Source organism: Primulina huaijiensis, chromosome 1 (genome assembly GCF_012295235.1).
Source record: "Primulina huaijiensis isolate GDHJ02 chromosome 1, ASM1229523v2, whole genome shotgun sequence".
Classification (NCBI taxonomy): Eukaryota; Viridiplantae; Streptophyta; class Magnoliopsida; order Lamiales; family Gesneriaceae; genus Primulina; species Primulina huaijiensis.
In genome coordinates this window covers 670,408-691,060 of record NC_133306.1, presented here as the reverse complement: position 1 = coordinate 691,060, position 20,653 = coordinate 670,408, and the positions used below count along the sequence as shown (strand labels likewise).

General features: G+C 35.0%; 4 protein-coding genes and 2 non-coding genes across 13 annotated transcripts; 4 read left to right on the top strand and 2 right to left on the bottom strand.

Moving 5' to 3' along the window:
- Positions 1-654: 654 nt before the first annotated feature.
- On the bottom strand, positions 655-4,517 carry LOC140974079 (nuclear pore complex protein NUP58-like). 5 transcript variants are annotated; one of them, XM_073437337.1, is made up of 6 exons: positions 3,998-4,517; positions 3,807-3,921; positions 2,902-3,375; positions 2,022-2,525; positions 1,514-1,549; positions 655-1,010 (listed from the first exon to the last, which is right to left on the bottom strand). In XM_073437337.1, the coding sequence occupies exons 1-6, from the start codon at positions 4,294-4,296 to the stop codon at positions 978-980; spliced, it is 1,461 nt and encodes a 486-aa protein (XP_073293438.1). In that variant the 5' UTR covers positions 4,297-4,517; the 3' UTR covers positions 655-977. The 5 variants fall into 5 exon arrangements, with proteins under 5 accessions (XP_073293438.1, XP_073293430.1, XP_073293422.1 ...); XM_073437329.1 differs by having other exon boundaries at positions 656-1,013; XM_073437321.1 differs by having other exon boundaries at positions 656-1,010; positions 1,514-1,554; positions 2,024-2,525.
- Positions 4,518-6,048: 1,531 nt separating this feature from the next.
- Positions 6,049-11,205, top strand: LOC140974069 (wall-associated receptor kinase-like 14). Its single transcript, XM_073437295.1, has 3 exons — positions 6,049-7,042; positions 9,510-9,569; positions 9,739-11,205. The coding sequence occupies exons 1-3, from the start codon at positions 6,286-6,288 to the stop codon at positions 11,004-11,006; spliced, it is 2,085 nt and encodes a 694-aa protein (XP_073293396.1). The 5' UTR covers positions 6,049-6,285; the 3' UTR covers positions 11,007-11,205.
- A 540-nt stretch (positions 11,206-11,745) lies between these two features.
- Positions 11,746-11,835, top strand: LOC140991292 (small nucleolar RNA SNOR75). Its single transcript, XR_012177830.1, has one exon. It is a non-coding gene; the product is annotated as a small nucleolar RNA SNOR75 (small nucleolar RNA).
- A 92-nt stretch (positions 11,836-11,927) lies between these two features.
- Positions 11,928-11,999, top strand: LOC140991218 (small nucleolar RNA Z105). Its single transcript, XR_012177812.1, has one exon. It is a non-coding gene; the product is annotated as a small nucleolar RNA Z105 (small nucleolar RNA).
- A 1,510-nt stretch (positions 12,000-13,509) lies between these two features.
- LOC140974060 (CASP-like protein 5C1) lies at positions 13,510-15,517 on the top strand. The gene is made up of 3 exons (XM_073437285.1): positions 13,510-13,945; positions 14,924-15,056; positions 15,146-15,517. Exons 1-3 carry the CDS (start codon positions 13,815-13,817, stop codon positions 15,341-15,343), a joined length of 462 nt encoding a protein of 153 aa, XP_073293386.1. The 5' UTR covers positions 13,510-13,814; the 3' UTR covers positions 15,344-15,517.
- Positions 15,518-15,677: 160 nt separating this feature from the next.
- On the bottom strand, positions 15,678-20,067 carry LOC140974038 (uncharacterized). 4 transcript variants are annotated; one of them, XM_073437258.1, is made up of 12 exons: positions 19,567-20,067; positions 19,404-19,470; positions 18,923-18,995; positions 18,582-18,665; positions 18,375-18,491; positions 17,759-18,184; positions 17,273-17,667; positions 16,948-17,047; positions 16,810-16,869; positions 16,650-16,736; positions 16,251-16,379; positions 15,678-16,125 (listed from the first exon to the last, which is right to left on the bottom strand). In XM_073437258.1, exons 2-12 carry the CDS (start codon positions 19,466-19,468, stop codon positions 15,823-15,825), a joined length of 1,839 nt encoding a protein of 612 aa, XP_073293359.1. In that variant the 5' UTR covers positions 19,469-19,470; positions 19,567-20,067; the 3' UTR covers positions 15,678-15,822. The 4 variants fall into 4 exon arrangements, with proteins under 4 accessions (XP_073293359.1, XP_073293367.1, XP_073293350.1 ...); XM_073437266.1 differs by having other exon boundaries at positions 17,273-17,652; XM_073437249.1 differs by having other exon boundaries at positions 17,273-17,676; positions 19,567-20,066.
- Between the last annotated feature and the right edge of the window lie 586 nt (positions 20,068-20,653).

The following is a 20,653-nucleotide window of genomic DNA, read 5'->3' as shown; positions in this document are numbered from 1 at the left end:
TAAAAATTTGCTTCTTAACAATACGATCCTTCTCAAATTTTTAAAACCTTTGGTTTTATTTATGTATTAGCTGGAATCGTTGCTGACCTAGCGTCTAATAAATAAATAATAGATATCTTAAAAATAATAATTTTTTATGGGTGATACAAAAAAAAAATCAGGGGCTAAGGACGCCTAGACGACATTTTGATTCCTCGGCAACAGTAAGTAGATCGAGAGGTCGTTCGGATGAGAATAGTGAAAGAAAAAAATGGAAAGAAACGGGATTGAGGAATTGGTCAACTATAAATTGGACAATCGATGCTTAAAAACTTTTGGAACTTTGCCACATTAAATGATGCATGTACAACCACCTCATGATATGGTCCCTCCTAGTGTTTTTTAAGAAAATATATCTTAGATTTTAAAAATAACAAGAATTTGCTCAACAAATTATCTTTCATCTAAAACAACAATTAATTTGTTAATTATGTCATTAATATTAATTAATACCAGCATCGACAAATATAATACGAACTAAGGTGGGATTTGCTTTCGAAAACTTAGTTTGTCCATTTTGTTTCAATTGACATGAATAAATAGTTTAACCAATTCGCTGCGTAATCAAGATAGATAAAATTGTTTACCAAGTACTGTGATAATGTAATAATTTGTCCTTTAGTGTGGCCAACAATGAATGAAAATTTTTGTGCTGCATCATACCCATCACCAAGGACATTAAACACGGTTAGAATGGAATAATATTTTGGAGGGTTGTGATCTATGAAATTCGGTCGAAAAATAGAATAGGAAATACAACAAATACAAAATGCAATTCTGGTGGTGATTCAGGTACAATTTCATACGCGTATACTCTCACGATCGGTTGTTGACGAGGAATTACTTGAGTTAATTCAAGTGACAACATCAAAACATAGGAAAGCCTGCTGCATTACTATGGAAAGGACCGAACTGATTAGAGACAGTGAGATGCCTTCTCAGCGACGCCCAGTGCGGCTTTTTGCTCTCGCCTTCTGTGCGACAAAAGAGGAAGCCATAAACGAATGACAAGAGAGTCAATACAAACAAGTGTTCACATATCAGAGAAAATCAATACATTGGTACGCAGCTAAATCTTGCATTTTTGGAATCAAGGCAACCAAGAATGTGCACTGGTCACTAATTTGCGGTTGCAAAGAAAATAAAATAAAATAAAATAAAACTTCATTTTTAGCTACTGTGGATAAAGATTGAAGTGAAAAATAGTGGTCTGGGGCTTAAGAGGAAGAAAGTGCTAGCCGTGAGCATTCTTCTCTCTGGTGTGATCTTAAAAATAAACTTTGCTACTCCAGAGTTTCTCGCAACATTGGGCAGACAACTCTTAATAATTAGAAGAAAATTAGATCATTAAACAAATTAGCCCTTTTTAGTATCGTCTTGTAAAGTAAAGTCAAAACATGGGCAGATAAAAAGGTGAAAATAGGCAAAAAAAGGATTAGCAGAGTTGGCCTAAAAAAACATCAAAATTACTCACAGATAAAGTCCCAAAGCTGGCTCCTGATCCAGTTGCGGCACCTGCTTGCAAAAGAAAGAAAATCCACTGAGAATTTTATATTACAAGAATAATTGCTTTATCATCTGGGGATGAAAAATCGATGAGATTTTTGTGCCTTTATAAGTGGGGCGTCTTTCGGAGAATAGCATGTGGCTTTTATAAAAAGTAGTTGTTTGGAGAATAGCATGCGGCTTTTATAAAAAGTAGTCACAAATCATATATTGTCGTTAATCCATAACCACAGGTTGACACCAATTTTCAGACTAAATAACAGATTGGGTAGCGCCCTACTGATGAATATTCCACTAATGATAGAAGACCGAGGCCGGTATTTAGGGAGCACTGCGGAAAGAAAAGGGTATCCATTTGTTGGCATAAATTTGTGCGCAAAAACCTGTCATCCTTTTCTATGTTTGGAGTTCTCAGTAATCTAGAATCTTGATAACATTAGAAAAACAAGTTGCGACTAATCAACTGAAGTACACTAACCTGTAGCAAAAGGTGTTGAAAACGTTGAGACTCCAGAAGCTGGGGTTGAACTAAACAAGGGAGTGGAAATGGGAAATGCTGAGGATGACGCAGATAAGGAACTAAATGGTGATGACTGGGGGGAAGCTGTGGTTCCTAACAAAGACAAAACTGGAGCAGAAGATGTGGGAGTGGAGAATAGAGAAGGAGATGATGTCGCAATTGATGGAGTAGAAAAGAGTGAGGATGCACTTCCACTCGAAGCATATACAGCAGCAGGAGCACTGGTTGTCATTGATGAGACAGGTGCAGCTGAGTTGTTTAATGGTCCAGTAGCTTGAGCAGTTGGATTTGAAACTGCAGGTAAGTGAAGAGTTGGGTGTATCCTTCGAGAGGCAGCCTCCTGTTTAGCTGTTTCCCGTCGATCAGCCTCGAGAAATGGATTGTTGCCCTCCCCTCGACGGCGCTGGTCAGCAAGATATGCGGTTTTCATGGATTCAATATACTGATGAATACTTTCAACCTACACAATCATTAGCAAAAGCAAGTCATTGGTAATAATTCACGAAAAGAAAAATTAAAAAAAAAAAGGTAAGCATGAAAAAAAAACCCATGTAAATGTAACAGAGAACCGTAGAGAAAAATATAATTTTTGAGATTTTAAAACTACGAGGAAAAAATCGCATTATTGAGACAATTGTAAATTCTAATTATATATGAAGTTCGAAAACTGGAAGACAATGTTATGACTCCACTGTCCTGAATGTACTGACTAGGAGAGTAATTATCGATAATCACAAGAAAAATTGAATAAATACATCATAAACAACGAGAAGAGAAATACAAATAATGTAAAAAGCTAATACAAAAACAACACAAGAAGGGAACCTTATCATTACCTTTGCTGCAACATGAACAAAATAGTCATGTACATTTGCCAAGACTTTAGGCAGGGATTGTAACAGCGAAGAACTTGGATTGCAAGAGTTCTTTTCATCTAAAAAAAGCAACTGCTCCAACTCTTCGATCCATTGACGACACTCTGAAATATACTTCTCAAATCTCGCAACAGTTTGGTGCAAGAAGGGAGATGGCTTCTTTGGTACACCACTGTAGAAATCAAGTACTGGCAGTAAATTATTTGCCGCAGCATGACCACTTGAAGTTTGTGTGGTCATTGCTCCTAAAGTTTGGGATGGTGCAGAAGCACTTGCAGCAGCCGTTTTATTTTGGTGAAGAAATCTGGGCTGTAAAATCATAAAGGAACGGACAGCCCCTTCTGTGTTTCGTAGCATATCTTTGACAACAGTCATTAGCTTTTGTAGAATCGCCTTCTGTCTATCTATAGCTACACTAATTCCTCCAAGTTCCTGCTAAAGTAAAACATGCCAAACAAACTTGTTAAAGTAAAAGATGCCAAACAAGTTTTTATCTTGGGGATGTGCAGAATCAGATTCATGTGCATGATAAATCGAAACAGCTGTGTTATAAATAAATCAACATTAATTACATGAACTAAATTTATTGATGATGCCCGAAAAAACAAAAGCAAATTTGTTTCCAGCCACAAAGGTCCAATACTAGCACAATGGGGTCGAACTTCCCTTAAATGGTACAGCCAAATAACAGGAGGCAACCAAAGAAATTATACCTAATATAAAATTTATTTTACTACTTTTAAGCTCAATGCTAGTTTTAGCCATCCATAAAGATATCCACCGAGAAATTATCAAAATAAGCCATGGGTAATGCACCACAACAATATCAGACTGAATATAACAGCGAGGAGAGGGGGAAATAAAACCTGCATGATAGAGCTGGCATCGTTCTCAAACCCGTTGTTGGAAATGGATGAATCATAGAGCCGGCTACACTGATCCAGTCGCTGACTCTCATCTCTGTATCCCAAAATTCTCTCCCTGCATCCCAGAAAAATCCAATTAAGAAAGATTTTTTTTTTTCAAATATATCGGGGAAAAATTCGCAGAAATTTACTCAATTTGATGGAGAACTTTTTGAGAGTCGGGATGGAGCTCCGCCCATTTGGTAATGTAAGTTGCGGGAGCTTTATCATTAGTTAGAAGATAAAGCTGCTGCTGTGTCTGAGGTTGCTGAGGGTGCGGTTGCTGGAGCTGCGGCTGCGGTTGTGACTGTTGGAGTTGAAACTGGAACGGGGATTGAGGCTGCTGTTGGGGTTGCGATGGGGTAGTCTGTTGGAAAGGATTGGGTTGGTTGAGCGGAGACTGGAAAGGGGATTGCTGCTGCTGTGGCTGTGGAGTGAACGAGAATGCCATTTACTAAGAAAACTCACACTTCCACCGGTCCAAATTCGAAGCTTTTAACAAGTTTTCGAAGGATAGATCACGTGATGGAATTCGGAAGAACTTGGATGCAGATCAAGCTTGTAATAAGAACCCTAATTTTAAGTTTAAAACCCTAAAATGTGAAAATGGTAGGGGAAAAAAAGAAAAGAAAAAAGAAGATGGTCTGGGATTTGGGCCTGGGAAGGCCGCAACCCTTATAAAAATTACAACTGGTGAGACGAAGCAATTCATTTATATCCATAATTAAGCAAGCAGCTTTACCTACGAAAATGTAAATATACAATTATTTTAGCAAAGCTACTTTTCTAGATAAATATTTTAAATTTAATTCATGAGCTTTAGAAGTTAAATCCAAATAAGACATTTTGTTTTTATAGTTGTTCGAAATTTTGTTTTAAATTTGAGACATTGATGTCATATGAGTCAGTTACTCGGTCTTATGATGTTTTGTTTTGATGTCGAACTGAAATTGCATGAATTCCAAGAGTAATCAAATCGAAAAACAAGAAAACAACACAAGTTAAAAAAGTTGGAAATTTAAAGGTGAACGGGGAAATGTTTGTTGGAAACGTTTTTGTTGACCCACTCTCGTGTTTCACCCCAACTATTTCACATCATACAAAAAATTAGGGAGGATTCCATTAGTTGAGTGTGTGTAGTTTTAAATTTTAAATATGATAACATGCTAGAGAGTATTTGCTTTTAAATTTCCAGAAGGTGTCTTAATAATTATTTTCATATTTTGACGAATGGATTAAATAAATATTCAAAATGTCCGCATTTAGTAATTTTATCATATAAAGAGGATTATAATATATTAAAGTAGGGGACTAAAGAGGATTATATATATGTATATATATATATAAACTATTTCTCTCACGGACTATACCAAAAACAGAAAGTAACGGGTTAATAAATTTAAACCATTCAGCGATACATGTGGGCCCCTTGTTATCTAAAGCCCAATATGGACTCCCAGTGGATATTTGGCTAACCAATTCGTTCGGCTCCAGTGAATCTGCCCTTTTGGGATGATTATTTATGCTAAACTTGACCTATTTTTCAAAAGTTACAAATTAGTGTTTTGATTATTAACATATACTTAAATTTTTATAAAAAATATGAAAACTTCCCATTATCTAATGGTATCGGAATAATTCTTAATCCACGCCCAAAACTAACCCTCCTATAATAGAATGAAGCATATGTCTTTTATGAGATGATATCACATATTTTTATTTGTGATAGAGGTCAACATTATCTATATTTATAATAAAAATAATATTTTTTTTCATGGACGACATATTAGACCATTTCATAATAATTTTTGTGTAGAATCTATGATCTTCAGATTATTTCATGGTATTGAAAGAAATAATCATTTTCAAAAAATAATAGAAAGAATCAACCACATCCCTATATAATATATGTCACCCTCCTTGATCACCCGTAAATTTTTAGTCTAATCCTAAAACAATTAAACTTATTTGGAGTTCGTTTGAATAAGTAATTATAAAAATGTTTTTCAAAAAGTATTTTTTACAAAAATTTTAAAAGTTGTTTCAATGATAAATATGTATTTTTACAATTAATTAAAATGTATTTAAATATATTTATCTGTTATTCGAAAAACATCAAAAAAATATCTCTCGTTTACATGTACCTCGTGTTGACATGATTGTACCATATTTTGTTAATTAACTTTGAGTTTCGATCTCGAAAAATCCATCAAGTATCAGTAGCAACGGACAAATATTTGGGTGTGAAAGGAGTTTGGGCAACTCTGCCGCCGAGAAACTTCCTGGAGCACTTGATACGGCCTCTGGCATCAAATAGTTGAATTTTTTTAACTTTTCAAGAATCCAACATCTTGCAGCAGCTGCATAGACTTGATCCTAGCTCGCAAGTCAATTCGTCTCCATTTCTCTCATCTCGTTTCTTGCTTCATGCTACTGATTAATGATCCCTTTCGCACGATATGATTTTCGTATTTACCTTATTTGTTTATTTTTATGTGTTTTCATCCTGCCGTCGTTTGCTCAGAAGAACGACTCAACGGAATGTAATCAGTCTTGCGACAACAAATCAGTGCAATATCCATTTGGTTTCTCCGATGGATGTAAAATTAAATTAAGTTGCAATCGAAACACGGGAAACATTACAATCGACAACTTTTTGGTCCAGAGTTGGACAGCCGATCACATTCTGATCAGTTTTCCGGCGAACTGTAACCGCCCGATTCAAGATCTGCAGGGACTTTTCAGCCAAAACTACGCACCGACGTGGCGTAATGGCCTTCTGTTGAAAAACTGCAGCTCGAGACTCAAGGATTGCGTGATTCCAAGTAGATTGATCAGTTCACAAATCGGTGACCAGGAATGCAATTTTAATGTAACGTGTTATTCGCAGGATATTGAAGACGAAACAGAGTTTCTGGATTATGAAAAGGTGTTGAGTAAAGGGAACTGCGTTTTTTTACATTCTTCGATCCTGGTGGACATGGATGTGAATTCCGCTGGTGTGAGAGGGAGCTCCTCCATCACTCTGGAGTTTCAGACGGCGGAGTTGGGGTGGTGGGTTCATGGGGATTGTAAATGTGCCGCAAACGCGAATTGCACGGAGGTCGTAACAGGAGGGGACCGGAAAGGGTTCCGATGTAAGTGTAACGAGGGGTACGCCGGAGATGGTTTCGCCGACGGTGAAGGCTGTAGGAAAGGTTAGTCCACTTACTTCAATTTAATTTGAAAATTATTATTATTGCTGCGTAAATGCGTGTTGAGTTCAAGAAATGGGAATGGTACCTTTGATTTGTCAAATGATGGCAGATTGGACAGACCTGGAGCAAATTAATCAAAGATTGCAGATATAATCGAATATTTATTAAATTAAATTAAATTAAATTAAATTAATATTTGGTCTATACAACACGACACCAAGATTCATGCTATAAAATCTTCGTTCGAGCACAAATTGTAATAAATCTCGCTCCCAACTAAACAAAATTACACTTTGCCTCTCTTTTTCTTTGCTTTTCTTTTGGAGAGGAGGATTGAGATTAGATTTTAATACTTTTTCATGTTAATTAATCATTAAAAACTCTCATATTATAAATATTAAGTTTTAAAAAATATGGATAAGGGGTGGTTAGATTTTACACAATTTGTGTAAAGTGGAAGAGTCGGTCTACCGGTTTCATCATCAATGGTAGACTTGGTATTTGGTCAAATCATCTATGTTAGCCTTTGAATCGGTAAACGTTGATCATGACTATAAGTTGGATATTATTATTTTGTTCGTAATCGCATATAAATATTTAGTTAATATATACTTAGTATTTCTTACCACATGACAAGTTCACACCACATTAAATTTTAATATGAAATTTACATTTATTTATATTATATATATTGTTGCGTAAAGTATAATTTTGTTGACATAATTTTAAATTTTTGATTCTATTATATTTTATCTATAGGTGAATAAAACAATCAACTGATTTTGCCACTTATTCTTACTGATAGCACGTCCAATACACTCATTGCGTGTGTACGTATATTTTTTTAGTAACAAATTTAGATAAAATATTTTATTTAATTTTCGATATATAATTTTTTTCCTAGTGTTATAAAGTCGTCGCTTAGACGATGAAGGATTGCTCACCTTTTTTATTTTTAGAAAAACATTGTATCTCGTCGTTGTTATAAAAAAATCGATTACACGGTCGTCAAGAAAAATTAGATATTTAAGTTAAAAAAAAAAAATTTAGACGACTGCCTAAAATCTTGGGATCTAAACATTTTTTAGAATACTGGTTTTTTCTAAATAAAATTTGCATGAAAGAAATGATAAATTAACTAATCTTTTTGCATATAAATCAAATTAAGAAATATGAAAATTGTTTCACCAAAAGTTAGTTGTGTAAATGATATCTCCTTTTATATATAGCTATATTAGAACAGTTAAATGATTGGTTTTGTATTTGTATCGAATAATAGCGAAATATAAATTTATTTGAAAAATTATAGAATCCAATTTTTAGAAAATGTAATTGGATGATTTACGAGTTAAATTAAAATAAACAAATATTGGAGTTAATAAATGGAAACGTCATTAATTAGAAAAATAGAGAGAGATTATTTTGGAAAAAGCTAAATAAATTTTGATTGAAGGACTGCTGATTTCGTCAACTTGACATTTAATAGTCTGCAGCTTCCTTTCTGTGAATTTTATATTTTATTTATTGGGTAGAATTTGAGAAGAATGACGCGTCATTGATTAATTGAGTAAGTCGATTGTTTTTCATCCTTCCTAATACAATGAATCATCAGCAGCTTGTGATTCTAATCCCCCCTCAGGAGATGGAATAAGCCCCACTCCAAAGGATCGACATCACTCTTTTTCAAGGATTCTTTCATTCCCAAATATGTTTATTTAATTATGTTAGATTTAGATAAATTCATCAGCCCATTGTATATATATAAAAAAATGTGTTAATAACTTCTTATTCCAATAAAACTTGGTGCAAATTTATGATATCAGTTGATTTTTACTAAAATAACCCTATCAATAAATTCATATATTCATGCGTTATCTCGTACAAATTAATATAAAATTTGAAATTCAAATATTCATAGTAAGATTGACACTTGAACCTAAACTAAGTCTATATATATAACTTTCAATGACTTAGTCCAACTGATGTGAGATATTTAATACCTCTCATTAGCGTTCAGGAATGAACAACTAGAGCGTGAATTTTACATGACGTTATCGGGTGAGCTATAGTGCGATCCAACACATAACGGTGAGTCTGAGATCTGATATCATGTTAAGATTGAGAATTTGATCTAAATCTACATCAAAAACTAGCTTTAAGGAGAGTATTATCCAATTGCATAGATACGAATCCAGACATCTAAAATTCACTTATCTCTTACAATTATATATTTAATATGGTTGGATCATATTAATCCAAATAATAATTATTAAAATATAACAAAATAATCAAATTTTATAAAATAAAAAAAAATAGTTATACAAACACACAACGTGTCTAAACATGAAACACTAAGTACATATATGATCATAGATGAAACACTAAGTATTTATTATATATATAGACAAAAATATGTACTTTGAGTTAGTTTTCGTTCTCCTAACTTCTTCTCTGTATTTTCAAGTAGCCGTTAATATCTACACTTCTTCACGGAGCCATGAAAGTAAAGTGGGCACTCTTATGGGAGGTACTTCTCACCCTTGTTAAAATGTGCATTCTTGTATGTTATTTTAAAAAGGTTACCGGGCCATTCCATTTTGGCCCTTGATTGCTTGCTCTCGAGCTCCTTAGCCACAAATTTTTGAGTCATTTCATAGTTTACTGGTAAAAATTTATTCATTAGGTTCTGTTCGTAGGGATTATTGCTGGAGGCGCTTCGGTGATCATTTTGGCTTTCATCTTCTTCTGCATAAAGAAACGTTCTGCCTCTCTGAAGAGCATCTTGACTGCAAGGCGTTTGATATCTGAAGCAGCAGGCAACTCCAGTGTGCCATTATATCCATACAAGGAAATTGAAAGAGCCACAAATGGTTTTTCCGAAAGGCTACGGCTTGGGACAGGCGCATATGGAACGGTTTACGCAGGAAAACTCCACAATGATGAGTGGGTAGCGATCAAGAAATTAAGAAGTCGAGATCATGACAGTGTGGAACAAGTGATGAATGAAATCAAACTTTTATCCTCCGTTAGCCATCCAAATTTAGTCCGTCTCCTAGGATGTTGTATTGAGAATGGTGAACATATTCTTGTTTACGAGTTCATGCAAAATGGTACCCTTTCCGAGCATCTGCAAAGAGAGAGAGGTGCAGTTCTCCCGTGGACGATTCGGCTCACCGTTGCTGCTGAAACGGCTCGTGCCATTTCCTATCTTCACTCGGCCATGAATCCAATATATCACAGGGACATCAAGTCGAGTAACATATTATTAGATTTGAATTTCAACTCGAAAGTAGCTGACTTTGGTCTTTCAAGATTTGGCATGACAGACGATTCCCACATTTCTACAGCTCCACAAGGGACTCCTGGATATGTGGATCCTCAATATCATCAGAACTTCCATCTTTCTGACAAAAGTGACGTCTACAGCTTTGGGGTCGTTCTCGTCGAGATAATCTCAGCAATGAAGGTCGTAGACTTCTCTCGACCTCCCAGCGACATTAATTTGGCTGCACTTGCAATCGACAGGATCGGAAAAGGTCGTGTTGATGAGATAATCGACCCATATCTGAAGCCAAACCGAGATGCTTGGACACTCTCATCTGTACACAAGGTGGCCGAAATGGCTTTTCGATGTCTTTCTTTTCATCAGGACATGAGACCCTCGATGATGGAAGTGGCAGACGAGTTAGAACAGATTAGGCGAAGCGGTTGGGCACCTTTGGACGAGACTGTGTATCCGGGATCGTCTGTCACCTCCCCTTGTTCGTCACCTTATCATGCGAGTGAGAAATCATTGAAAAATATCGCTTTTAAGAAATCCGGGCTGAAAAGCAGTAGGACGATTGTTCCATCGAGAACAGCAGGAGATATGGAGGATTGTTCACCAGTTTCTGTGAAGGACTCTTGGCCGAGTGATCAGAGCTCACCATCGGCGAGCAGCTTATTGTCGAATATGGTTCGATGACTGCACATATATATATTTGGTTTGTATGACTGAAAAGTGCAGTGTCAAGTTTTTGTTCATTTTCTTGAACTATTTGGGGCTTAATTAGGAGAAAATGAAGTGCAGGGTTCCGGTTAATGAACAAATACTAGTACGGCAAGCGAGTTAATTTGAACCCAGTGATCTCTTTTGATTAAGTATGTGTTCATCTTGAATCTAAAATTTTAAATCTTATGGGGAGTTATGGCATGATTTTTGTAAAAGAAAGTTATTTTCATATGAATTTGAAATGTACAATTCTCTTAGATAAAAACAAAGAGAGAAATATCAAATATTCACGACGACTAACATTTATAAAACGCATTAATTGAATAATAAGCATAAATCATGTGATTTTTCATTTTCTGTCGCGGCGAATCTCCACTCATCTAACATGTTTTCTATCTTCTTCAATTTAAATATTAAGTGATGCAGATTCCACGACTTGGTCGTAAAGTAAATACAATTGGGCCAAAGCATTGTCAAACAAATGACCTTCCAAGAAGCCCATACACATTTTGGTCATTTTAACGCAAAACCCTAAACGCAAAAATTTCCGTATAAAACCAAGAACACTTCACTTCACTTCTCACGTCTTCCGATTAGGGTTTCTGAATCTTTTCTTCATACATAATTACGTCTCTTATTTTTCTCCTGTGTATTTTTTCCTTTTCGATTTCCATGGTTTTAGTAGGAAAAGGTTGGGTGATTAATGGATGTTTCTTCGTGATGAACAAATTACGATGACGAGTCCGATCGAAATCCATTCGTTAAAAATGTGACGACGAATCGAGGCATTTGTCTGAAAGGAATTCCACATCACTCGATCTTCATTCATTTTGATTTTCCTCCTGTTTTTGTTTTTGTTTTTGTTTTTTGTTTTGGAATAATTAATTAATGTGTGGAGCATGATGAGGAAAACAAATTGATCTGAATTTTTGGTTGATTGAGTTTATAACCTCCTACTCATTCTGAGTGCTCCCAATAATTGATAAAAACCTTTTTCAGTTTGCAGATTTAGTCGTCTTAATCTGCAACAACGGCGTCAAATCCAAGTACCTCTTATTATTTAAAATTAAAATATACAGAAATATTGTACTTTGAAAGGAAGATGAAATTAATCAAATTTATGTTGACTTGATTTAATGTTTTTTGTTTCTTAACCCAATAAATAATGTTAACTGTATAATCAAAATATCGTTAAAACGATATTTACGATCATTATATCGCTAGATTTTATTTATAATCCGAGATTTTATATTCAATTTATAATGAGATTTTGACCATTGAATTTTTACATTGATTTTTTTATATTATACAAATTGATATATACAATATGGAGCTACATTTAGCATCACGAAAACCCAATTGGTTCATGAAAACAAAAAGAAGTTCGATAATCGACATTTTTAAAAATATTAAATATACTTTTTGATATCAAGGCCTATTAGCTCGGTTAGAGCGTGTGCAAATAACGCAAAAGTCGCAGGTTCGGGACCTGCATAGGCAATTTTCTCCCCGTTTGGCCGCTGCATTGAAACGTACATTCTGCATCCGGTACTTGTAACCTCATAGGCGAATTAGGAAAATGTAAAAAATATTAATTAAATTCACTAATAACATTAGTTTTTAAAACTGGACCCGATGGGTTAAACCGCCAAGCAAAAACCCTTGAATCCGATGTCATTTAATAAAAATCAATGTCATTCACCCATGAAATACCTCAAGAAATCCGTGGTATAAATAAGATATATATTTTTCATAAAAAATAATTAAAAATAAATAAGAATATTTATAGTGTGATAATTTTAAAAGAATCAATGGAGATTGAACGTTAAATTTGTTTGCATAGTCAACGAAAGAAGTAGTTCAAAGCAATGGATGGTGGGGGACTTAAATTGAAGCCCCAACCGCTCAATATAGGAATCTGGCCAATAGTCAACTTTTTTGATCAACCGTGAAAATATTATACTCACCAACAAATATTCCATGTATTTTCTTTTTATATACACTAGGGAACTACGTGTAAAATAATTATTATGTATATAAATCATTATCATTAATTAATCGAGTTGATTTATAAAATTTTGTTATAATTTTTAATTATTATTTGGATAACGATATCAAATTTATAATTTGTAGATATAATTTGCGATTTTTGAAAATGGATTAGATAATATAGTTATCAGTAACTTATATAAAAAAACATTAATTATATAAATAAATAGTAAATTTTTGTAAAAATTAATTGATTTCACAAAATCGAACATAAGAACCTCGATATTTATATACATTATAGATGATCTGTTCAATAAACTTTTTCAACTTAAAAAAAAAATGGCTTCTCAATTCATATGTATTCAGTGTATGATTAAATGCTGTACCACATATTTCATATACATTTTGCATGCATATTTTATTTTACTCAATTCAATAGTAATGTACACGACTATGTTATATGATTATGACTGAATTAATTAATTAAAGAGAAAAAGACAGGGGGAAAGGTCTGGTCGCCACCATGTCATTTCCTCGCTCAACCAATCTCCACCGCTATTTTTTCCTTCCCGACAAACTTTTCACGACCCATCAAAGAGCGCTTGCTTCAAATTTTCCATGGAAAGCCTTTAAGAATTTGCTTATATTTCCCACTTCTTATCTTTCGATTAATGGCCTTGAGCTGAGGATTATATGGGTGCGAGGAAGTTGTGCTGTGATCACCATCACAGGCATACAAAAGATTGTGTCTGCATGAATTTGGGATAACAGAGGGATTTATGTACAGATTATATGGATTTTTTGCCTGGGGATTCGGGGACAAGTGCGAGCCTGGCTTTGAGATTGGGACAGGCCCTTTTTGCTGTTGCTTCATTGCTCTTTATGTGTTTTGATGTCGAGTTTTACAGTTACACTGCTTTCTGGTAAAAAGTTTTAACCTTAAAGATGGTGTCTTTTCAGTTTGTTTGATTCTTAGAGGACACCCTTGTTTTGTTTCTTCTTTTTTTCCTTTTTCTTTGCTTGAATATTATTTTTTAATGTTTTCTTTGTTCTTGATTGGTAGTATTGATTTTCTAGGATGAAGAGTTCCCAATTGGATTGTGGATATGTTTTCTTATCATGTGGTTGTGTTGTGCTTTAATAATTTTAATGCTGATAAGTGTCGGTTACAATTGGTGGACATTTTTATAGTCTCGGTATCAGATGAAGTTAGGTTGTTAAAGATAGAAGTTGAGAAATTTAGGTGTCAATCTAGTGATGAATTCAAGAATTTAGAAGTAGGATGTGATTGATCAGGATTTGAGAATGCAAATTTTGAATGTTTACCTAAATCATGGATGAAAGATATGCACGTTCTCTTCAAGGATGGGAAAGCTAGCTTTTCTTTTTTGGTTTCAGTTCGCTTCTTCGAGTGGTTAGAACCTTTTTCACATTATTGATGGAGATTTGAAAGAAGCTTAAAATTTTGAGACGATCTATATCGACCACAAGCTTCACAAGATTTAGCTTCAATGCATAACAAAACTAGTAGGATCAAGCATCTGTTTATTGTATGAAGCCAACATGTTTTTTTATGGTCGTGAAGTGGTTCGAGATCGAGGGTTGTATTAGTATTCCCTTTCTGTTCATTGATCAACCATCAGTCCACAAGCTAAGAAAAATTAATATACTAGACCTTTCAGTTGCCAAGTATTGTGTATATATCTTGTGCTTTGAATAGGGTGGGTTTAATATATGTATTAGCTTGATAAATGTTAGATCTTGATGCATTACAAAATCGATTTGGAAAAATCTTCGACAAGTTAGCATACTTGACCGAGTATTAATACCATTGTTTCTTCTGCGTGATTTGATATTTTTTTCTTCATTATGTAACATGCCATTACTGTTTCTGCTCACAGTTTCCTGGTCACCATCATGGCTCTAGTGATTCCGTGGAGCTTGACATTAGCAGTGGTGGATATCTTCTCTCTTTTCATAAAACGCACCACCCGTCATCCAGGAATACTTTTGATCGTTGTTATAGGAGATTGGGTACAAATTGAACCATATTTATATCAAATAATTTCTTTGTTTTAACATCACTTGCAAAATATTCTCATAAAGGCCATATCCTTTCTCAGGTTCTGTCGTTTTTGGCTTTGGCTGCGTCTTGTTCAACGGCTAGCGTGACGAGTATCCTGTTTGCTTTTGGAGGCTCCTTCTGCAGCCAAAAGATATGCTCCAGATATCAACTTTCTGCTGCCATGGCGTTCTTGTCGTGGTTTCTAATATTGGCATCATCCCTCTTCAATCTTTGGCTTCTTCCAGCTACCTTGTAGCTTGTCCGATTCTTGTACAAGACGTGAGATGTAGACATGTAAAATTTAATTGGAGATTGCTACATCATTTTTGGTTTGTATCTTTGAAACGATTCATTGTAGTGTTGCAAGTGTACAGTTTAGAGATGGAGCTGCCTCCGTGAAATCTGTAACAAAAGGTGCAAATTTAGCTTTGTTTTTAGTTTTTCTTCTAGTTGGTCTTTTCCATCTTTTCCAAACAGAGAACATGAAATGAGTTGATTGGAAAAAGCAAGTATAACATATTTAGATTATAAATCAGATGCACTCCGTCGCCATTTATAGTAATCGAAAAGGCTGTACTGTTTTCAACAAATTCACACGATAGCTGGACTTGGATACAATACTGAGCAGCAAAAAAAAAAAATTCTTTTGAAGCATATTACAGACTATGCGGTATTGAACATGAAATTGTCACCAAGAAATGATTCAAGGAACAAGATACAAACCCAGGCTAACATTCACTTTACCAGCTCTTTTGAAATAAGATATCTGAAAGCAAAGTTATGAGGAGCCCATTTGATGTTCTCGAGAGGATTTCTCAGTTGCCGTTTCTTGACGCTTTTGCTCAATGACTTGGGCAAAGAATGTTGGATCATCTCCATTATACCAGCAGCACATAAACCTGAATCCCTCGAAAAGGACTGAACAATCTTGGGCAGAACGATTTTCTTATCCTTTCGGACACCAAAAGTCGCTCGAATGTACTCTTCCTTTGCTGCTTCCAGCTCTTGAAACACCCTCTTGGGCGTGTAAATACGTACCTGACAACAGAAGAAAACGAACCCTTGTTTTAGTTAAAGATCAAAGAAGGTACAGAAAGAAGTGATTTAACCAAAAGAATAAAAGAACAAGGCATATACAAAACAAGAAGGTTACGGATTATTACAGCAGGATCAGAATGGCTCCCAGATGAAAGTGCAAAGTGCAGAAGAGGCTCAGGACGTTCAACTGCATATCCTTGTCGTTCGTCCCCAGGTTTAAATTTCGTTCTCGAAGAAAGTAGCAACCTGAGCCACTGGATACAAAGGTAATTCGATAAGAGCTTCTTGTTTGACTTGTCAAAAAAGAACAAGAACTAATGACTGAAACATGGATATGCCTATCTTATTGAGAATATGAAACTGAAGACAAAAACAGTCCGTCAAGTGCAGAACTCGGCCATATTTCTCGCTGTTTTTGGCTGATGAATTAAAGTTTGTGTGGTCTAGAGATAACTGATCGGTCTACTTACAAGTTGAGTAAAATAAAACTCTAGAAAACTAACATACTGAACATATATCCATACCTGTCCCGGACGAGATATTTGGCAAGACAAGATAGACGTTTGGATGGCATCTGCACTTACTATTTCACCTCCAACATTATAGGCAGCCTAGGTAACAAGAGCGTTAATTTTTAATTTTCAAACTCAGTCTTATTTCAAAAAATAAATTATTTCTTGTTACCTTTAAGAGTAGTAGCATCCTCTTAGTATTGTTTTGGGGGATACCATAAGCCAAAAACGCCTGTTTACATGTAAACTGCACAGTCAAGTCATTATCAACACGTCATATTGACATGATTTTAGCTATTTGGGTGTTTACATGCATCACCAAAGCATTGTGTACGTTGATCCAAAATGCCAACTTCTCCTCATGTGCCAGCTTTCGAGGGTCGACATTTTCTAATCGAGAAATAAGACTCCTGCAACATGTAAAAACTTAACATTCATAGTTCAGTTTATGTTATGCAGTCGCCCAAGAAGAGAACCAAAATGGCTAAATCTTGAAGATTAGTTAGTAGGTGGGACAACCCCTAAACTTGATAACGATTTCATAATTTCTAACAGATTCAATATGGGATGGTAACAAGTTAGACGATGCAAAATAGAGATATGTAAACATATCAGCATAGTGGAAGTATGCTCACCTAAAATTTTGCAACAAGTATTCAGTATCACCCAATTTTTGGGCATTGCTATGCAAACAATGTACTTCAACCATTGTGCTGTAAGGTCCACTAAAATCTTTTAGTCCTTCAACGTGGAAAGGATTATCCAGCCGAACATCAAAGGAAGAATCATTTCTCAATCCTGGACTCCACAAGTTGCATTGATCTTTTGGAGAAAATGAACTCATTGATGACAAAGATGAAGTGGGAGATGACATGTCATGATTCGTTAATGGAGGATCAGCAAGTTTGCAATATATAATGGACATGCACTTGACCATATGCTCAGAAAGCTTGTTCGGTGTCTCTATGAGATGATCTGAGATACGAGTTCCAAGATGTTCTGCTAGACTGATGACCTTTGAAGAATTATCCTGCGCATACTTTAAGAAAACAAAGAAATTTAAGTTACTGAAAAATTGAAAATTTTAAAAATACGGAAAATAAAGGACAAATGTGAGATACCTCCATCATGGATAATGGTTGAGAACGACACGCCCGCAAAGCTTTCCCAAAGGCTTCCGCAGGAGGTGAGTTTTGGTTTTCCTGAGATGAGTAATGGCACACAGAAGAACGAGAACATAGTACACTTGAATCATTGAACTTCTCTACGGTGGAATCATCGAGTTCCTTCCTCGTATTGGATACTGTTGGAATTTCAGTTTGAGGCAAAAACTTCACTCTGGCTGATGTAATATCCGATCTTGAAAAATCTAGGCGCCTTCTTATTGGTGGTGATATGGGTGGTTTCAAATCTTCATGTTTCTTGGAGAGGGACAAGGAAGGTATTTTTTGATCAAATGTTTTCCTGTACAGTGAAAGAAGATACTGTTCCAGATGCCCAACTTCTAGCTCCAAAACGGCAATATCTCTGATGAGTCCCGTGGCTGGCTGTATATAGTTTGAGCAATTTTCATCAAAACCACTATGGTTGGCATGTTCATGAAAGATATTAAGCTAGCTATAGAACTATAAGAAAATAAACGGGAGACTTTATGTAAGGTTTGTGGAGGAGAAGGCCAAGAAGATAATGATAAAAAACCTCGTTGAAGTTCCAAATGTAAGAGCTACAGAGTGGTACCTTAGGAACAGTGGTTTTGTCGGAAATATCATTGGAGGAAGTCCTATAACCTAGAGCCTTTTCGAGAGCTCCACGGACAGTCATTTGGTCATGTAATCTCTTTTCAAGCTGCAATATCTGGCATGGTGATTTGTGTATGATGATCAAGGTTGACAACACTTGAGATTTGAATTTTACAAAGCTTAGAAAATCAATATTATCCCATACCTCTTGCTTCAAAGAATACTGGATATCAGCATTCGTTGTTTGCCCTTTCTTCCTGTCGGTACATTCATTGGAGCATCCCATGTTCTGGCAGCCGAAAAAAGAAAACACGTCTTAATCAAAGTCTACATATCATGGTCGATTGAATCCAAAGAAACATAATTCCAGAAAAAGCAGCAAGTGATAGACGAAAGAAAAGAACGGGACTATAAACTGCAAAACAATTACTTCGAACATACAAAAGCAAAAGTTTGATAAATGCCAGATATACAAAAAATTTCGTTACAAATGACAACTGCCGATCCTAATCACAACGTCAAAAGTCTACAACAAAGTAACCACACCAATTTCGCCCCATGAACTGCTTCAGTAGATTGATCCTGCATATTTTGCTCTTGTTCTCTGCAGTTGGGGAAGCTGCAATTGCCACAGAAGTAAGAGAGCTTTAAAAAACAAATGCCATATAATTATAAATCAATTACAAAAATAACACACAATCACAAAATTTTAATCTAATCAATTACAAAAATAACACACAATCACAAAATTTTAATCTAAGATTCAAGATTTAAAACAAATAACCATCCCCCACATTCTCATTTCTTCATCAACTTTTCCAATGTAAGCAAAAAAAAGATGAACACTAAGAAATAGCATAATGGCTCACAGTCAAACGAATAAAATCATTATAATGCAGAGATACTCTCGGACGGCAGAGGAAATTTTAAAATATCTCCGAAGTCTTCTAATTCATAAAGAAAATCATTAGCCTTAACATTCTCATACTAACAACCCCAAAATAGCGTCACCAAACAAGAAGATTACCTCTTGGAACGCTTGTGTTGGACCAGCTCCGGCCACCTACCGTCGCCAAACCTTTCCAAACTCATCTCTGCAAGTCATTCGAGCACAATATAACATTTCTAACAAACAAAACTTAGTTTAACAAATTCTGTACAAAGCTTGAGGGACCATGAAAACTTCATACCTTTACAAGCTCTGATTTTGGAGTTATGAGTACCAAGATTGAATTTTTTAAAATAAAAACAAGAATTCCCAAAGGGGGTCCTGAAAACCTCAACTTGGAGTTAAAAACCCAAAGTCTTCTTGCATATTTTTCACCCTTGCCCAATCCGATTTCTGAACACAGCAGAGGATCATGTGCACTCGTAAAATGATCCGTCTCTTTTCACTTTGTAGAAAAGAAAAGCTCCCATTTTCATCCACACCCCTACAAAATCTGCTTCCTCAACTGTGGCTTATGGGTAATGAGGGAACCTTTAGGTGCTATAGAGGAGCGTAAACTCTGCCTACAGGATTTTACTTGAAACGAAGAAAATCTCAAGCTATTATTGTCAAAGAGTGTACAAAGGTAGATTCTTTAAAAGGTAACAAAATTAGAGGAAAAATCGAAAGGGCAAAAAAAGTATGGTTGGTGATAGAAGACTGAATTACTTGAGCGATTAAACTGTGATTAAAAATGAGGAGGGTGTCACAAAATCCAACGGCTGCTCTTGTCTCTTACCGCCATATATATACAGTGTTGTAACTAGGGATAGTGAAAATTGTAAAAGAAATAATTTTTTTTTAAAATATATTAATAAGCTAATATATCTTTAATTTTTTAAAATCAAACATATTACATTTCTATGGTATAAAAACTCAAGTATATATACGAGGTTTTATGTTTGATTAAATACGAGATTTAACATGTTGTTAATTTTATATATGGTTTTTTATATGATTTTTTTTTAAAAATTTTCATAGGGACTAGGGAGTGATGATTCAATTAGCCGGTCCGGTGCATTGGATTGTCGCTCTCGTATACATACGAGTATCCATTGCATGTTTGTTTAATTAATTTGATTTTTATTCAAATAAAGATGCTACCATAATTGTAAAAATCAATTAAATGTCATATTGCAATTTGAAAAGATAAAATTAAAAATAGAAAAAGGGGAAAAAAAAACCTCAGACCAAGACATCAAAATTTGTATTTATTATCCAAATTCTTAATAATAGTAATATATAAGTATGAACAATTAATTTTAAAAAAATTTTGAAAATGAGTTTTT

Coding starts and splice junctions, on each gene's coding strand:
- LOC140974079 (XM_073437305.1), bottom strand. CDS start 4,296: ATGGCATTCTCGTTCACTCCACAGCCACAGCAGCAGCAATCCCCTTTC. Junction 3,376..3,806: donor ATGCCAGCTCTATCATGCAG/GTTTTATTTCCC, acceptor GTTTTACTTTAG/CAGGAACTTGGAGGAATTAG. Junction 1,555..2,023: donor TTCAACACCTTTTGCTACAG/GTTAGTGTACTT, acceptor TTTTGCAAGCAG/GTGCCGCAACTGGATCAGGA.
- LOC140974069 (XM_073437295.1), top strand. CDS start 6,286: ATGATCCCTTTCGCACGATATGATTTTCGTATTTACCTTATTTGTTTA. Junction 7,043..9,509: donor CGGTGAAGGCTGTAGGAAAG/GTTAGTCCACTT, acceptor ATTTTCAAGTAG/CCGTTAATATCTACACTTCT. Junction 9,570..9,738: donor AGTGGGCACTCTTATGGGAG/GTACTTCTCACC, acceptor TTCTGTTCGTAG/GGATTATTGCTGGAGGCGCT.
- LOC140974060 (XM_073437285.1), top strand. CDS start 13,815: ATGGATTTTTTGCCTGGGGATTCGGGGACAAGTGCGAGCCTGGCTTTG. Junction 13,946..14,923: donor TACAGTTACACTGCTTTCTG/GTAAAAAGTTTT, acceptor TTCTGCTCACAG/TTTCCTGGTCACCATCATGG. Junction 15,057..15,145: donor TCGTTGTTATAGGAGATTGG/GTACAAATTGAA, acceptor ATCCTTTCTCAG/GTTCTGTCGTTTTTGGCTTT.
- LOC140974038 (XM_073437249.1), bottom strand. CDS start 19,468: ATGAGTTTGGAAAGGTTTGGCGACGGTAGGTGGCCGGAGCTGGTCCAA. Junction 18,185..18,374: donor ACAAAACCACTGTTCCTAAG/GTACCACTCTGT, acceptor AACTATATACAG/CCAGCCACGGGACTCATCAG. Junction 16,737..16,809: donor GGATGCTACTACTCTTAAAG/GTAACAAGAAAT, acceptor CTTGTTACCTAG/GCTGCCTATAATGTTGGAGG.